Source organism: Balaenoptera acutorostrata, chromosome 8 (genome assembly GCF_949987535.1).
Source record: "Balaenoptera acutorostrata chromosome 8, mBalAcu1.1, whole genome shotgun sequence".
Taxonomy (NCBI): Eukaryota; Metazoa; Chordata; class Mammalia; order Artiodactyla; family Balaenopteridae; genus Balaenoptera; species Balaenoptera acutorostrata.
The window spans coordinates 75,547,031-75,566,055 of record NC_080071.1 but is presented as its reverse complement, the minus strand read 5'-3'; the positions used below and the strand labels follow the sequence as shown (position 1 = coordinate 75,566,055).

The 19,025-nt window shown below is 36.1% G+C and overlaps 1 protein-coding gene across 9 annotated transcripts in view; it reads left to right on the top strand.

Annotated features, from left to right (window-relative positions):
* The window catches only part of USP37 (ubiquitin specific peptidase 37), a 93,410-nt gene that overhangs the window by 59,963 nt on the left and 14,422 nt on the right, over positions 1 to 19,025 (top strand). For 8 of the 9 annotated variants that reach the window (XM_057550870.1, XM_057550872.1, XM_007187915.3 and 5 more), the window contains 7 exons: positions 802 to 919; positions 2,247 to 2,326; positions 3,611 to 3,775; positions 5,427 to 5,492; positions 8,261 to 8,402; positions 9,232 to 9,487; positions 17,271 to 17,437. In XM_057550870.1, the coding sequence (XP_057406853.1) occupies positions 802 to 919; positions 2,247 to 2,326; positions 3,611 to 3,775; positions 5,427 to 5,492; positions 8,261 to 8,402; positions 9,232 to 9,487; positions 17,271 to 17,437 (994 nt within the window). The remainder of the gene's footprint in view (positions 1 to 801; positions 920 to 2,246; positions 2,327 to 3,610; positions 3,776 to 5,426; positions 5,493 to 8,260; positions 8,403 to 9,231; positions 9,488 to 17,270; positions 17,438 to 19,025) is intronic. The other variant, XM_057550873.1, reaches the window with a different exon arrangement.

Here is a 19,025-nt window from a genome sequence, read left to right as displayed (position 1 = left end):
AATAAATTAAATAAATAAAGCAAGTAGATATAGGAAGGGGTTAACATACTCAAAAAACAGGGTGACCACAAATCAAAAACACAATAGATTCACAAAAATCAAAAAGAAGAAAGCACAAGCATAAAATAAAAGGAAATTATCAAGCCACAAAAAGAAAAAGAAAGGAACAAAGAAGAAACAGAATCAACTGGAAAATAAGGCTTAAAATGGCAATATATACATATCTATCAATAATTACCTTAAATGTCAGTGGACTACATGCTCCAATCAAAAGACACAGAGAGGCAGATTGGATAAAAAACCAAAATTCAACTGTTGTTTTGGAAGTCAGGATAATAGTTATCTTTTGGAAGTAAGAAAGGGATAGTGATTGGGAAGAGGCATGTGAGGGGGCTTCTAGGGAGTTCATAGTGTTCTATTTTTTGAGTTGAGTGGTGATTACATGTGTATGTTAACTGATAATTCATCAAGCTATACAACTTTGGTTCACTTTTCTATATATATATTATACTTCAGTGTTTTAAAGTTTGGGGGTTTTTTGGAAAGTATAAAAATTTTAAATTTAGCATTTTAAGAAAGTACTTAAACACTTTCAATTGAGGTTTTACCTGTATGGATTTAATAAGGGTTAAAGTAAGCATGAGAAAAGTTTTAAATGTTTATTTCTCATGCCTAGTCATGGTCTCTCAGTACCTGATAAGTTCATTGGGGGAACAGTGTTTCTGAAGTATATTTGTATTTATTTTGTATTACACAGTTAGGCTTCTAAATTCTTACATTTGTCTTCTTTTATTTTTACAGATGTGGCGAGATTATTCCCAAAAGAGAACAGTTTAATGACCTCTCCATTGACCTTCCTCGAAGGAAGAAGCCACTTCCTCCTCGTTCAGTTCAAGATTCCCTTGATCTTTTCTTTAGGGTAAATAATACCTTTTGGTATTTTCACATAACTAAATTTTATATATCATAGATAATTGTATTTGAAGTTGGTTTCTTTAAGGCAGAGTTTTGACAAAATAGTTGCAGGGGAAACAAATGAGAATACTATTTATAAATAGTAATACTAAACAAATGAAATACTATTTATAAATAGTATTTATTTTTAGGAGCTTGGTAAATATGGTTGTTAACTGATTTTAGAAGAAAATTAATTGCTCAAGTAGATTATACATCTAACTCAACAGCAAGTGTTTTAGACAACCTTAGAAGCATTTGTTTGTAAACAAATAATATGAAGTGACATATGCTAAAATTGGGTAATGTGAGTCAAAATTGGAGATACTATCTAAGTTAGTATACTAAGATCTGAGGAATGAAAAAAAATACTTTTTGCTTCTCCTTAGGTTATATGTACCATGTTAGAAACAGAAAGGACAAGTCATGTTTATTCAGAGCTATAGATAAATATTTACATTTGTGTTATACTGTTACAGATATTCAGAAAGTTTCTGGGGCATAATTGGACATGTTGTGTAGCAGTCCTTATAATTGATGGCAGTTTGCCATCTGTATAATAGTGGTTCTTGTTTTGTTGTAGCAAAGGGGCAGGGTTGTCATCCTAAGATTTAAAAAAAAAAAAAGACCTCTGTTCTTGAAATGATGAATATTCAGCCCCACCCAAGGATAAATAGTCTGCTTTTCTTTTTGTTTTAGTCATTCCTTACTATTCCTGTTATTATCGTAGAATTTGAAGCTTTTCCTGTGTATCTTTACCCCCATTTTTTAAGGATTTCTTGTTTCAGTTTTCTCTAGGTAATGATATCCACCCCAAACTTTGGTCCTTTTAGAGCAGTTGTTCTTAGTGGGCTGTCACCAGAAGATTGAGTTCCATTATAAGAAAGGGGTAGAGTTACACCTAACAGACCAGGAACTCCGCCTAACCTGAAGGTGATCTTATCTCTGCTATGGCCAAATGTTAAAATCTGGATATACTCTTGGCAGTGGTTCTTGTGTATCCATGGGGAAAAGGTTGAGAATCTGCTACTATAGTTTAGTTACTATCATAAATTGAGATGTTTCCTTGGTAAAAAAAAGGAAATTAGGAATTCTGAAACAGGGCATGATATTATAACTATATTTTGAGGATTAGGTCTTAATTTAGTAAGGCTTATGATTCTAGACACAAAATTTAAACTGGTCGGAGTTGTCATTCCACTGAACTAGTATGACTAGAGAAATTAGCATTTAATGGGGCAGTGCTAATTCAACTTTATACTTCTTTATTTTTCCCTCTTGTCTTTTTACAGGCAGAAGAACTTGAGTATTCCTGTGAGAAGTGTGGTGGGAAATGTGCTCTTGTCAGGCACAAATTTAACAGGCTACCCAGGTAAAATTAATTGGCTCTTCAATTTTTCTTCTTTAAAGTACTTACAAATATTACTGAATAAGTGAGGCTTACCAGATGGATTGGTAAAGAAGGTCAGCAAAGCTGAGATATGAAGAGGGTAGAGAATGGAAAGCTACAATTCTCTTGTATAAGAAAGGAAGAGGATTTGGAAAGTTGAAGAAGAGAAGGAACCTGAGAGTCCCAAGAAGATGGCAACAAGAGAACGAGGCTGATGAGACTTTGGAATAATGATGGGGACTTACTAGTAAATTTTTAATTCAGTAATGTGTAACACTCAATTATAATTTGTTGTGCATGTACATTTTATAGAACTTTTTTATAAGTGGAGAAAACTTCATTTCTCTCTTACCTTTCTCTAGAGAAAGTGCTACTGAAATAAGAATAGTTCTTATCAAAAGTCATCTTAAAAAAATTAGTAAGGCAATTATACTTCAATAAAGATGTTTAAAAAATAAATAAATAAATAAAAATAAATTTAAAAATTAATTAATTTTCACCACCAAACATAAGAGCTGTTTAATACTTTATTTATTTATTTATTTTAATAAATTTATTTATTTTTGACTGTGTTGGGTCTTCGTTGCTGCGTGCAGGCTTTCTCTAGTTGCAGTGAGCAGGCTTCTCATTGCAGTGGCTTCTCTTGTGGCAGAGCACGGGCTCTAGGTGCGCAGGCTTCAGTAGTTGTGGCTCGTGGGCTCTAGAGCACAGGCTTATTAGTTGTGGCACATGGGCTTAGTTGCTCCACGGCATGTGGGATCTTCCTGGACCAGGGCTCAAACCTGTGTCCCCTGCATTGGCAGGCGGATTCTTAACCACTACGCCACCAGGGAAGTCCTGTTTAACACTTTAAATTACCATTTGTCGTTATATAACACCCATTTTTTGGTAAACTATATAACACTGAAGTAAATAATTTAGGGATTTGATCCATTATCAATACCAATATTCTAAAATTAGTTTTCTCGTCTGATGTGTTTTGATTTTTTTTCTAGGAACATTATTTTACTGAAACCTCACAATTAATAATTAATATCTACCCAATGCCTGTGTTTTATTTTTATTTTTATTCTTAGTACCTAGCACAATGCCTAGCACATGGCAAGTATTCAGTAAATGTTCTTTGACAGATCTTTAGTTCAGCCTAATGTAGTCTTTAAATCAAAAGCTGTCTAACATGGTTAGTTACAGTGATCTCTTCTTACCTGTAAGAGAGCTACCTCTATTATGTATAAACTAATAATGTTATCATCTCCCGTTTTTCAGGATCCTCATTCTTCATTTGAAACGATATAGCTTCAATGTTGCTCTCTCACTTAACAACAAGATTGGGCAGCAAGTCATCATTCCAAGATACCTGACCCTCTCATCTCATTGCACTGAAAATACAAAACCACCCTTCAACCTTGGTTGGAGTGCACAAATGGCAATGTAAGTCCTTGAGAATTTGTTTCCCTTTTGAAGTAGAAAGGCTTTTAGTATCTGATCAAAAGAATGACTGAACTAGATAACATGACTCCAGGTAAAATCAGACCAAGAAGGAGATTTTTATTTTGCTTTATTTTGGGACTTTGTGCTAAGTTACTACCTGATTTAAGTAATTGAATAAAATGCTTAAACAAAAACTTTCAACATATATTAATTGCCTTTCATAATAAATTACCTTTTCAGGGAGTGCTCCTTACTCTTTTAGATCACTAGAAGATAGTTTGATACATTTGGGGAATATAAACCAAATTTGCATGATCATAAGAGTCACTTGAACGCTAAAAATACTGATTCCTGTGTTTGTTCCTTAGAAGTTCTGTTTCAGCAAATCTGATATAGGCCTGGGGAATCAATATTTTTAGCAAATGCCTTTGCTGACTCTGGAGTATGCAAACTTGAGAAACAGTACATTAAATATTATGCTGGGACCCCCAAAACAGATTGTGTCTTCATAAATGTATTATTACCAGTTTGAGCAAAGAACTTCAATGGCTCCTCGAAATTTTTCCTTGAGAAAAGAAGTAACTTTTACATTCTATTTTGTGTCATCATGAATGCCAGGAAAACCTTAAGACTTCTCTAAATGTTGCTCTTTCTTCTGCATACTTGCATTACTTTGGAGCCATATATTGTAGTTCTTTTTTATACTTGAACACTAGTTTGGTATAATCATAAAGTTCTAGAGCTTTAGAGGTGAAAGGGATTTTAGAGATGTTTGTCTAACTTCTTAATTTTACAGAGGAGATCCAAGGAAATTAAGTGATTTTCTTAAACTCATACAGTTAGTAACTGGAAGAGCCAGGTCTCTTCACTGAAGTGGAATAATAGACATTGCAGAAAGTGAATGAACATTTGCTAACATAAATTAATGAAGTTTTGTAAAAATTATTCCCCTTGGATTAATAATTGAAATATATTCTACATCATGTACGTTTACACTAAAGGCCTCAATAAGTCAATAACAACATGTTCCCAGAGAATCAGTGTTTCTGGATTTTTCTCTTATGGCCTTTCATTAGAATAGATGTTTTTGCTTGATGGAAACTGCCCTCTACTGGTAGAGCTAGTATTCTTTCTGGCAGTATTATCAAACCATTAGCCAAGGCTCTTTATGATCACAGGCCTGAAACCAGGCTCTCTGACTCTGTGATATGATAGCTTTAAGATTTTGGACAAATTCCTTGACCTGTCTGTAGGGAAAATAACAGGGTAGTTGTGAACATTAAATGAGGTAATACACAAGAGTTCTTACTACAGTGCCTGACATCTAGTAAGTCCTCAATAAATGAGAGCTATTGTTATTTTATTGCTTAAAAGAACTGAGACAAAGAGAATTTCCCAAGTTGTTCTCTTTATATTATATTTGACTTCTTCATTTCCAGTGTTGTTTATTTAGATCATTAGATAAGGAAGAGCCTAGAGAAAGTATTTTGTTTTCTCTTTTGGCCTCTATTGTTAGTTAAAAAGTATTATAATTGTTTGCTTTTCAAGAGGATATATAAGGGACTATAATACAGAATAATTCATTTAATAAGTTAAATATATTTTTAGTAATAGTAATTGTATACATATATATTTTCTAATTTTCTGATAGTTCTAGACCATTGAAAGCCTCTCAAATGGTGAATTCCTGCATCACCAGCCCTTCTACACCTTCAAAGTGAGTTATATTTCTTGTGTACCCAAAATTTGTATTTTTAAGGATTTGGCTTACCCTGATTTCCAAGATTATCCCCTCCCCTTTTCTAATTGTTTCTCTTTTTGCATGATAATTGCTCTGCATTACTGTACTTTGGAATTTTCCTGAATATGCTTTAAACTGTAATTTAGGGAGTATCAAGTTTTTCACACTGAATCAAGTTCAGATGGTCCTCTCAAAATTTTGTTTTAAAACTTCTTAAATCATCTGTTGTATGTAATATTTTCATCCTACAACTCTAGAAATTGACTAATGATGAGGGATTTTAAGGATTGAAGGGTTAAAATAAGCCCTACTCGTATAAAAAGCACCATTCTTCAAATATACATATGGAGATCCCAAAATATCTTTTCACCTGTTGCTAGCCAGTGTGGGACTTCTTGTCTTAGACACTGAGCTGGAGCTATTCTGAAAGGGGACAGGAAAACAAATACACATTAGAATGTAGCTATTCTACAAATGTTTTTTGCTTAAGACCAAAAGTTTGTCCAAGAAGGAAACAAATACTTTTTTTTTTAATATACCTCCTCTATGATTTGACTAGAACCACAGTTCCTGATTAGACATTTCTAAATGACTTCGTTGTCATTTGTCTTTAAAATTAGTTTTTCTAAAAATTTGATGTCCCAAAGTACTTTTAGAAAAGAGACACTTTTGTTGTTTAAGGGCTTTTGGGGGGCTTATATAACCATAAAATGACATTTGGGAATTGCTATTTTCTTTTCCTCCTGTTAATTATTTTTCAGTGCAATTAAAACCAGATGACTAACTGACTAGAAATCTGAAATGGTACCGATATGAATACTCTTGCCCGTTCTCAAGATACAAATGAGCAATACCACTTGGCTGCTTAGAAAGTGAGCAAGTGATGCATTTACAGGATGAATATTTTTCCTTACTACAGGCAAGCTGCCTTCTGTGAATATAGTAACTATTAATGGAATGCACTCTTTATGTACCAAATCACTGTAGCTTCAAGAAAGAGATGGTTTCATTGGGCATCATTATACTTGGCATGGTCAATCTGTTCTCCAGGGTCTTACTGCTATGAGAATTTGAGAGTTGGTCAATAAAGGATGATTAGGCCCTAGAAGACCTGTCATGCCGATCAAACTTAAAAGAGGCTGAGCTATGAACCAGAATACCATTGGTTCTTCTATAATGTCCTTTGTCACATTTGACCCTGGTATATTAGTAGCCAGGTGTCACCCTCCTTCAGCAAAGTATTTACATGGATAAATAAATCAATATGTTCAGTTTTGCTTGGTGAGCATGAAATCAGAAATGAAGAATTAAGATGGCTAATTGGCTATTTCTAAGTTATATTAAAAACCCTTTTTGAACACATATTGGGAGGCTATTCAAGTGTTCAGACTGAAGTGCAGTGATATCCTGGCTGCTCTCAGCCAAAGACTATGGTTGGGCTTATCACTGACCACTTGCCTCTTTTCTTTGATCTACATTGCTACGCAATCCTCCTGATTTCCATTGTGGCCTCTTATTTCTTGGTGCCATCATTCTACATGTTTATTTACAGTTTTCACATTTAGATTATTGCATTTTCCAATTTCCATTTTACATTTTTTTTTTTAGTACAGCATATGAATTTATGTTAACCTTCATCAAAGAAAGTTTGTGCTTTTTGACCTTTACCACTTTTTCCTTTAGTTTATTTTCAGCTCACTTAGAAGACAACACAGTAACACCTTACTTATCTGGTATCATTGAAGAATAATATTTGATATTCCAAATAAATGAATTTTTATATAACTGAAGCTTGTCCTTTTAAACATTGCCTTTTTAATTTTAATCTTTAAAATGTTTTAACCATTTTAGATGGTTATATCTCTGTAAGTTTACAGAATTCCTTATATTAAATAAAATACGCTGCAGATAATTTAAATATATTGTAATTACTTAAAATCGGCATTGTAAATATCAGTTATTGCACTGTGTTTTAATATGATAATGCCCTCAGAGGCTCTTAATTCTTATAAGACAGTTTACCTTTACATTAAATTACTTTATAGTTCTTTATTGCCCTTTTTGTGGTTATTCTCTCTCATTTCTTAGCTCTCATTTCTTGATGAACTTGCTACATTATTTTATACACTATTTCCTGGGGAAGTAGGGTCCCTGCCTAAAGAGTAAAGTTCATGGGCTTTGAAACTGCTGCCTTCCTCAGAGGCATTTTTGTTTGTTTGTTTGTTTTTTTACTTTTAAGTTCCTGTGTTCTAGAAGGTAGAGGTTGCCAGAAGTTGGACCTATATATAAATGGATAAGTGGAATGTTACTGTTAATTTCAAAGTACATGGATCATAATTTAAAAGAGCAAAAATTAGTCCTCATGCACTCTCTTGTCAAAAACATGTATTCATTGCTATGTCTGCATGCATTTAGTAGAGTACTTGCTTTATAAAGCCAGTAACAAACTTCTTTGGAGTTGATCATTAAAAGAAAAAAGGCACAAAGTGATTGGTTTACTGATAATATATAATAGCATAAGAGTTGTCTGATTTTCAAAGCATGGCTCTTTTGGAGTAGGGCAAAGGTAATTCTTAAATATACCTCTTTTGATATATCTTTTTTTCTCTGTTAAATCATTCTCCATAATGGAAAAGCTTTTTGTTTTAATTGGTATTTATACTTCAAAAAAATAACAAGGACAAATGTTTATTTGTCAGACTTACATAGGGTTTTTTTGTTTGTTCATTTTTCTTAAATTACAGGAATTTCACCTTCAAATCCAAGAACTCCCTGGCTTTATGCCTTGATTCAGACAGTGAAGATGAGCTTAAACGCTCTGTGGCCCTTAGCCAGAGACTTTGTGAAATGTCAGGCAGTGAACAGCAGCAGGAAGACCTGGAAAAGGTAAGTAATTTCTCACCAAAATATCTGACTGTCCAAACAAATGCCTTTCATAACCAGCATCAGCAAACTTAATAAATACACAGGACAGATCATTTCTTGTGAATGAGGACTTTTCAGACGTACTCTTAGCACCTTTCAGTATGCAGTACGATATTATTAACTGTAGTTACCATACTGTACATTACATCCCTGTGACTTATTTATTTTATGACTGGAAGTTTATACCTTTTTGCCCCTTCACCCATTTCACTCACTCCCTAGCCCCCACCTCTGGTAACAACCAATGTGTTCTCTCTATCTGTGAGCTTAGTTTTTTTGTTTGTTTGTTTTTTAGATTCCACATGTAAGTGAGATCATACATTATTTGTCTTTGTGTAACTTATTTCCCTCAGGGTCCTTCAGTGATGTCACAAATGGCAAGATTTCTTTCTTCCTTCCTTCCTTCCTTCCCTCCCTCCGTCCGTTCCTTCCTTGTTGCTGTGCGCAGGCTTTCTCTAGTTTCAGCCAGCAGGGGCTACTCTTTGTTGCGGTGCGTGGGCTTCTCATTGCGGTGGCTTCTCTTGTTGCGAAGCATGGGCTCTAGGCGCGCGGGCTTCAGTAGTTGTGGCGCGTGGACTCTAGAGCACAGGCTCAGTACTTGTGTCGCACGGGCTAAGTTGCTCTACGGCATGTGGGATCTCCCTGGACCAGGGCTTGAACCCGTGTCCCCTGCATTGGCAGGTGGATTCTTAACCACTGCGCCACCAGGGAAGTCCCTATCAATTTAAACTCCAAGGTTGCTATATTTTTAGGCATTCTGGTTTCTTCTAAAAGCAGCTCTATTCTTCAGGATTCAAAATCTTGCAGACTAGAACGTGATAAGTCTGAATTGGAAAACTCAGGATTTGACGGAATGAGTGAAGAAGAGCTTCTAGCAGCTGTTTTAGAGATAAGTAAAACAGAAGCTTCACCATCTCTCAGTCATGAAGATGATGATAAACCAACCAGCAGCCCTGATACCGGATTTGCAGAAGATGATATTCAAGAAATGCCTGAAAATCCAGACCCTGTGGAAACTGAGAAGCCAAAAACAGTCACAGAGCCCGGTAAGTTTAATGAAAATAAACATCTGTTAAACAGGCACAACTGTGTTCCAAAGCTTTTATAGTAACAAATGACTTCTACATAATGGGATGTGAGATGGATCTGTATAACAGAGCCAATAATATTTTTGTGCTTTTTTTTTTTTTAACAGTTTAAAAAAATGAGAAGCAAATATTGTGAGTTAGTATCCAGAGGCTAGTGGTAAAGTATGCCATGTCCCTTTAGGTGTACATCAGAAGAAAAGTTCATATTCTTGTGCATTTAAAAAATGTTTGTGTCAGTTTTTGGTCACTTTTTTCACACCACTGCTCTCAGAAATTTGTGTAATTCTTCATTTTTGTATATCTGAACTTATACCAAGTTTTAATATATAAATAATTTAAGTTCTCCATTCTTCTTTGGGTTCATCCCTTCATAATGGTGGCAAGACCACTGAACTAAGAGGGTCTTGGGTGTCTAGTCTTAGCTATACCACCTACAAGTTATAAATTTCTAAATAGGTAATTTAATCTCTTTGATACTCAGTTTTCTTACCTCTGTATGGGGAATCTACCAGACATACTTCAGATAGTTGTGGGTAGAATGTTAGATAGTATATACATATTATGTAAAGTGCTATACAGATAAAAATTATTTTTGTGGTAATTATTACTCATATTTTGTTATTTCTCAAGCTATCACTGCAAACAACAGAGCTGAGCCTCCTTGCCTTGCACTATGGGTATTTTAAGATTTTTTAAGTAGAAAACGTTCACTTCCTTTTCCTGGGGCCAAGTCTAATATTTTCTCCTGATATCTTTAGTATCTGTATCTAGGTAGCTAGCTAACGTGTTTCCATATATCAAGCCTAGGATTTTGGAGATGAAGAGAATAGTAGTATATCACAAAATTATTTTCTGTATTCTTGGGGTTGTTAGGGCCTTCTCAGTTTTGAATTATTTTATGTGCAAGTAAAATAAGAGTTAGTATTTCCTCAATTTAACTGGAAACAAAAAGCTGATGATTTTTGTATATAGATGTTTCCTTTTTTTTCTTTTTTCTTTACACCTTTTTTTACCTCTTGATGCAAGTACCCTTATGAAGTCCCCTTCTCTTACTAAACTTATTATCACTGCCCTTGGAAGTGAATCCCAGATATTAGATCATTTCATCAGTAAGGATTTCAGTATCACTAAAAGATAAGAACTCCTCCATATCATTATCATACTTTAAAAATCAGTAATAATTCTAAGGAACGATCAAATGTGATTAAACCCTCCATAAGGTTTTATTTTGAAAGTTTCAAATCCAGAGAGAAGTTGAAGAATAAAACAATATACACTTTTATACCCTTCACCTTGATTCATTAACATTTTGTCACATTTTTTTCTCTCCCTTCCACACTGCCCCTGTGTGTATGTGTAGTTGTGCAGCAGTTACCCCAAAATTAGTGCTTTACAACAACAGTAATTTTAATATCTCATTACTGTGGATTGACTGGTCTTAGCTGGTAGTTTTTCTGCTCTATGTGATGTTGGCTGGGGTTTAACTGCGCTACAACATCCAAGATGGCTCACCTTGGCACATGGGTTGTGTTGGTTAGAAGGGTCAGCTGAGCTGGCTAGATACCCTCTCTGTTCTTCTGGTCCCCTCTCCCTGGCCATCTCCCTTCCCCTCTTCTCCTCAGCTTTTCATCTCTTCATGTAATCTCAGGGCCTCTCCCTTCCTGTATGGCCTCTTCAGCATGGTAGCCAAACTTCTTACATGATAGCTCAGGGCTCCCAAAAGCACAAAAGAGGCTGCTGCCAGGCCTCCTTAATGTATAGGCTCAAAATTAGGACACAATCAATTCCACCACATTTCATTAAAGCACTCACAGGATCTGCCCAGATTCACTGTGAGGTGGACCACACAGAGTTGGAATACCTGTAGGCATGGTTCATTGGAGGCCATCTTTAGAGATTGTGTGTGTGCGCACACACACACACACACACACTCTCTTTTCTTAATGGAACCATTTGAAGTTGCAGGTATCATAATACTTCACCCTAAAATACTTCAGCCTGACTCCTAAGTACACAGAAATTTTCCTATATAACAATTATCATACCTAAGAATATTAACAGTAATTCCATATATAGTTCTAATATAGAGCCCACATACACATTTACCCAATTATCTCCAAAATATTTTTTACACTTTTTAAAAAATCTAGAACCCAAAGCTTACCCCCTGCATTTGGTTGTTAGGTCCCTTTAGTCTCTAGTCAGGCCAATTTTTCTTTGAAAGACTCCCATTATGGATTGTCCTACTATTCTTTAAGTATAAGCTGTTTTTTTTCCCCCATACCCTAAAACTTCAGAGCCTGGAGATGGTTTTTTCCTTGTTGCCCATTGCCATTTCCAACTACTCATCTTCTTTCATCCTACAAAAACCCCAGCTCCTTTGGTACGTGACTTCAGACTTTGCCACCTATTATCTCTGTCTGTAGCTCTCTTTTACCTTCCAGTCACTCCACGCCCATCAGCATTCTTAGGGCTTTCAGCATCCTCATAAATGACCCTTTCAACAGCCTGGTTTCTCAATTCCTAATCTTATTTCCAAAGAACTTTTCTTCTACCCCATCTTGATAACTGCCAAAACTCATACCCTAAACCAGTAGTTCTCAAAGTGTGTCCCCAGGCCATCAGTATCATGTAGGAACTTGCTGGAAATGCCATTCTTGACCCCACCCCACACCTTCTGAGTGAGAAACTCTGGATGTGGGGCTCAGCATTCTGTGTTTTGATTCCAGTTGATTCTGATGCATGCTGAAGTTTGAGAACCACTTCCCTAGACTTTGTCATCATCAGTAAATGTACCACCTTTGAAATCTTAATTTCAAATATCCTTCTCTAACCCTTCTCTCCCCCTAGCTCACCTAATATCATATTCTTATTTCAACAATTGCTTGATCTCATTAAGACTTCCAATCCATTGTCTTCTACTTTTTGCTATTCATCACCTTCCTCTTGTCACTACTTCCCTCCCCACCCTATATGCTTTTATCTCTTTGCTCTGTTTTCTTCTCTCAGTCACCTAACAAAGTCCCATCTCCCAATTCAACCAGCTTCTTATTCCATGCCTACACCCAAGCAGCTGAAGATTGCTGGAGAAAAGTCCCCAAACTGTGCTGACTATACTTTCCTCAAAATCATGACTACGCTCTTACATGGGCATTACATGCTACTAGTCAGTTCTGTTACAGTTCCTTAGTAAATTTCTTTTCTTGGTCTCCATGTCTTTCTCAGATCTGTAGTTCTCCTTCCACACATGCTCTAGGCACATAACTTAGCTGTATACCTTTCAAAGAAAATAGATGCAGTCAGATGAAAACTCTGCCTTCACCTTTGTTATGGAGGAAATGTCCCTCTTCTTATTTAAGGCCAGTCCCTCCATTCATATCCAAGGTTTCATCTACTTGTGCCTTCTAAAGACTTTCCCTCTTGAAATGATACTCTTTCTCTTCTGCATCAGGTCTTCCCTCTTCTAAATTATTCCTGGTGTGCCTTAATATCACCCATCTTTTTAAAACTCTCATGACCTTGTGTTTCCCTCTAGCCACTGCTCCCTTTCTTTGCTCCCTTCCCAGAAAAATCCTTTGAAAGAGTTGTTTTACTCATTCTCTCTACTTTCTTACCATCTCCCATTCTCTTGTCAGCCCTCTCCAAGTGGGCTTTCATCCCCACCACTCCACTGAAATGGTCTTTATAAAGTTTGCATTAGCAATTTTCATACAATCCATTACTCCCTCCTTAACATTTAAAGCTTTATAAACTTTTTTCTATAAACTATTCTTGCCATGGTTTTTTCTTCCTACTAAACCAACTGTTCATTCCAGGGTTTTTTGGTTTTGTTTTTTGCTTCCCTCATCAGAACTCTAACTGTTGGAGTATTCCCAGGACACTGTCCTTAGCTGTTTTTTTTCCTAAAGTTCTCTCCCTGAGTGATCTCAGACATTACCATAACCTCACATACTGATGAAATATCAAATTCATATCCCTAGCCCGGATCTCTCCCCTGAGCTTTAAACTTACACATGTAAATGCCTACTTGAAATGCCCATTTGGCTGTCTAATTTTTAACTGCCCCCCCCCGCAATAACCCTGCCCCATATCAGCAAATGGTACCACCATCCACCATTTTTTGACTCAGTCCAAAAAATGTCTCCCTTGATTTTTTTGTTTTACTTTACACCTTACATTCAGTCCATCAATAAGTCTAGTCCTCTCTACCTCCAAAATATATCCTGAATTTAATCATTTATCAACATCTTCATAGCTGTAACTCTAGCCTTCCATCTCTCACCTGGTCCACTACAGTTGATTCCTAATGTCTCTTCCGTCATTCTTGCCCCACTACAGACCTTCTTTCTTGAACAAAGCAGCCAACATAATCTTTCTGAAGCTTAAATCACATGGTCACCCTTCTGCTTAAAACTTGTGATTTCCCATTACACTTAATCCAGGCTTCTCACCATGGCCTATCTTTACCTTCCCCCTCTTTCACTCTGCTGTTTTAGCCGTACTAGCATTCTCTCTGTGTCTGTCATGCTAAGCTCATTTTCATCTCAGAGGCTTTGCACTTAAGCACCTTCAGGGCAAGGGCCATCTTGCCTTAATTATCACTATATCCCCAGCTTCTTTAGCAGTGCCTGGCATATAGTAGATTCTCAATAAATATTTGGGGCTCATCAGATTGGTTGTCTCACGAATCAACTGAGGAGGGGAAGGAATACTGGTTAAGTAAGGTTTTACTGTTAGCCAAAGGGAGGGGAAGAGTGTATGCAAAGGCCCAGACATGAGAAAGGCCATGGTAAGTTAGTGGACCTACAAAAGTTCAGAATGATCTGCATGGCTGGAACATAGTGTTGAGGGGGAAAAGCAAAAAGTTGAGACTAGAGAGTTATGCAGTCTCCAGTTTTTACATGGCCTAAAACCATGTTTAGGAGTTTGGACTTTTATTTCAAAAGCATTAGGAAGTTACTGAATAATTTTAAGCGAAAAAGTATTTGATAAAGATGTATATTTGAAAAAGATCATTTCTGGCTGCAGTGTAGCGCATAAATTAGAGAAGAACCAAAGTATCCTGTGAGACCTGTTAGGCAGTTATTGCAGTAGTCCAGACCAAAAGTTAATGGTGCCCTAAGCCAAGGTTTTGGCATTGAAAAGAAAAACAGTTGGGACTTCCCTGGTGGTCCAGTGGTTAAGACTCTGCATTCCAGTGCAGGGGGCCTGGGTTCGATCCCTGGTTAGGAAACTAGATCCTGCATGCCGCAACTAAAAAAAAATAAAAAGGAGCCCGCATGCCGCAACTAAAAAAAAGATCCCATGTGCCACAACTAAGACCCAGCGCAGCCAAATAAATAAATAAATATTTTAAAAAAAGAAAGAAAGAAAAAGAGTTGATGGATTCGAGAGATAATTAGGAAATAACGATTTATGTAATATGAAGGGATAAATGAGAAGTCAAAATGACTCCCAGATTTCTATCTTCAAAAAAAAAAAAAACAACTAAACTGAGTGGACAGTGATCCCAATGACTGAAATATAGAATGTAAGAAAGGAGCAGCTTTCATCTGGGGTGGGAGAAGCGGCAGATGATATATTTAGTATAAGAATGTTTGAGTTTTAACACATGGTTCCCCTCTGTGTTTTTTATTTCATGGTCATATTTGTTCCTAGATCTGAAATGTTTTTTGTATCCATCTGATAATCTTGTCCTGAAGACAGATGTATATTGATTTTTAGCATCTCAAAGTAAACTTTCTTACATCTGTTTTCTATCACATGGATTAATTACTAGTGTAATTCTAGGATTGTGTGAGGTACATTGGTATATTGAGTGCTGAAAATTATTGGTTAAGAAAAATTGTGCCTCTGTCACCTTCTTTTTTTTGAGTATGTTTTGATAATAAAAGTAATAATCCTCATCTTATGCCCTAAAATAGCAGCCTCAACTCCCCAATCTTTCTTCTACTTGAAATGCTCAACATAAACTAAATTTGAATGTCACGGTTCCAAATTTCCAGAAGTGGTCTGATTGGTTGATTCTTTCCGATATTCATTCCTGGTCCAGTAAGCTAAGGCCAGAGGGACAGGTGGGATCTTACATGCCTCAGAGCTGCCCCTTGCAGGCTATGGAAAATGACTTTCTCCAAGAATGGAGGAGTATAATTTTTTTTTAATTGGAATCGTACTGCTTTTTGCACTTAATAATATCCTGAGTTTCTTTTCCTCTTTTTTTTTTTTTAAATTTTTATTTATTTATTTATTTATTTATGGCTGTGCTGGGTCTTCATTTCTGTGCGAGGGCCCCCCCTAGCTGCGGCGAGCGGGGGCCACTCCCCATCGCGGTGCGCCGGCCTCTCACCACCGCGGCCTCCCTCGTTGCGGAGCACAGGCTCCAGACGCGCAGGCTCAGCAACTGTGGCTCACGGGCCCAGTTGCTCCGCGGCACGCGGGATCCTCCCAGACCAGGGCTCGAACCCGCGTCCCCTGCACCGGCAGGCAGACTCTCACCCACTGCGCCACCAGGGAAGCCCCTCTTTTCCTCTTTTAATGAACATTCAGAATTAGTTTCAATGATAAATATTCAGTCAACAAGTCAGTTCAATTAAAAAATAATGACTGGTTGCTGACTTAGAGTCTAAAACCAAGATGCTGTAAGCTTCAGAGTTGTCTGTGCTATAGAAAATTATCTGCCATTTAAATGGTTACAATGCAGTATTGGGGCAGGTAAAGACCACATACTAATTTTAAAATAATCCATGTGAAATAAATCTGTAAAGGTAGTTCTTGTTAACCAGTTGAATTCTTTTTATGAGAACTTCCTTAACTTACTAAGACGAAAATTTTTGCTTTGGTAAAGTGTTTGAGAAGGGAGGGAGGGAAGGAGGTTCCTTCCTCTTCTCCCCACTCTTACCTATATTAAAAATTATAATGAAATTCAGATAACCAGAACAAAATTATGCCTATATTATTTATTCCAGCTAGCCGTAATCTAGAAATTGAGAATGAACAGAAAGAAATAAAAGGTTAATATTTTTTCTTACCTCCTTGGATGAAAGTTTTAAACATATATGTTGTCATATACTTGTATGGTACATGAGATGTTTATTACATATTTTATGTAGCTCTTCTGATTTAGAATATGTTCAAGGCTCATTTGATTATTAATGTAAGAAATCTCATATGACATACAGTGTAATAAATGGGAAAATCTCAATAATTAGCTTAATTATTCTATCCTAATTCTTACTTCATTTACTCTAAACAATACTTTATTCCTAGTACTTGGTCATGTGACATGACCTTTGAATATGGCTATTTATTCTTCTCCATCCTTAACCATAGTGTTTCTGATGATTGCTTAAGTTTCAGAACCATTGCTGTAGGTCAGTGTTTCTCAACCAAGGGCAGTTTTGTCCCCCAGGAGACATCTGACAATGTCACTTTTGGTTGTCACAAGTGGGGAGTGTGGGGTTGCTACTGGCATGTAGTAGGTAGAGGTCAGGAATACTGCTAAACACTATACAGTGTACAGGGCAGCCCCTCTCCCCGCGCCAAACAAAAAATTATCCCACCCAAAATGTCAATAGTGCTGAGATTGAGAAACCCTGATCTAGATATGTAGTAAGTGAGATTGTGTGTCCCAAGCAGGTTATGTCTGAGGTTAGGATACATTACTCTTTGAAGAGTGCATGTCACTCTAGTGCAGAGAGTTCAGTTTATAAGAGGATATCCCAGTTATGTTCTGCTTCCTCAGATCCTGCCAGTTTTACTGAGATAACTAAAGACTGTGATGAGAATAAAGAAAACAAAACTCCAGAAGGATCTCAAGGAGAAGTTGATTGGCTCCAGCAGTATGATATGGAGCGTGAGAGGGAGGAACAAGAGCTTCAGCAGGCATTGGCTCAGAGCCTTCAAGAGCAAGTAAGAGATATTTATATTGCTACTTTCTCCATACCTGTCTTTTCCAAGAAATAGAACAATAATAATAGTGAAAAACATTTGTTAAGCACTGTGTGTCAGGCATTATTCCAGGTGATTTACATACGGTGAACCACTGAACCACCAAAACAAACTAAACTTGTTTGGGGCTTTTGCCTTGGGTTTGAAACAGAAACATTGATTGTTTTTTCTTTTTTAAAAAACCCAAATGCAACAAAATGTCTTGTTGGTTACCTCCTATTGCTATAATTTATTGCACACTAAAGCAAGATGAGTTGTTAGAGATCATCCCTAGTCCAACTTTATTTTGCAAGCAGTTGAAGCAGCCAGTATACCATGATGATTTTATCATTAATATTTTAAGGCAAAATGTTTGTTTTGGTCATTTTCTCACAATATGAATCCTTTCCTATGAATTATTTGAACATAAAGTTCTCAGGAATATTGTCTGAAATTTTAGATTTTAGTCATAGACTAACATTTATCTGCTCTTTTCTTTATGTAGTAATCTATTCTTCAATTTTTAGTTCTTTATGCTTGTATTTGCCAAAGCTGGTTGATTTGCACTGTTGCAGTCAGCTGAGGTATCTGACTAAAAGGTGATATTTTGATGGTTGTCTAATCCTATACAATACATGTTAGTAATAAAAATTTGCCAAGACTCCCTAGAATGATCGCACAATTTTAGTGTTTGCAAATATCAGATTAAGAAATCTAATGTCACTAGAATATTGGGTCTTAATTTAAACTGCACATTAATATTATCTGGGGAGCTTTAAAAAAAATACTGATGCCTGGGTTGTTCTGCCCCCCAGAAATTCTGATGTAATTGATCTCAAGTGTGGTCTGGCATCTAGATTTCTTTTTTTTTTTTAATAAGGGTTTAAAAAAAAAAAAAAAAAAAAACTTCCCCCAGTGATTCTAATGTGCAGCCAAGGTTGAGAACTCCTGCTTTAAAACTATTTCAGAGCCAGCTGCTCTGTATCCTTTTATTGATATTTATAAGAAGTACCTCCCTAGTTGCCTTGTCATCAAGATGTGTATATGTCAAACTGTCTTACAAATAATATATAGTAATCATTTGTTGTAGAAAACTTAGTGTAAAAGACCATGGTTTGGTTTCTTAACAATAGTTGCTTATAGTGCAGAAAAAGAAAAAATTCAGCAACCCTCCTTTTCTTAGACAAAAGACATATATTTTTCTTGTCAGCTGACCCGTTTAAAACTACCTTATTTGTCTCAGATATGAGGATAGGATTATGAGATGAAGTTTCTTTAGTTTGGTATACCTGCATCATTCTATTAATTACTGAAAGAGAATCCTTTACCTTCTTGTTTCAGCATAGACTTTATGTACTTGGATAAATTTAAGTAATCATATTTCCTCTTAGAGAACACCTCTGTAACTTTCTTGAACACAGTACTATTGCTCCCAGGACTATAATGCAGAATAGCTCATTCTAAGCTTCTTATACATTTAAATAACTTTAAAAACAAGTCTAGAATTGAGAAAAGTATAAAACAATTTTACTTTTTTTTTTTTTACTCATGCATCCTTTGTAAGTTATCT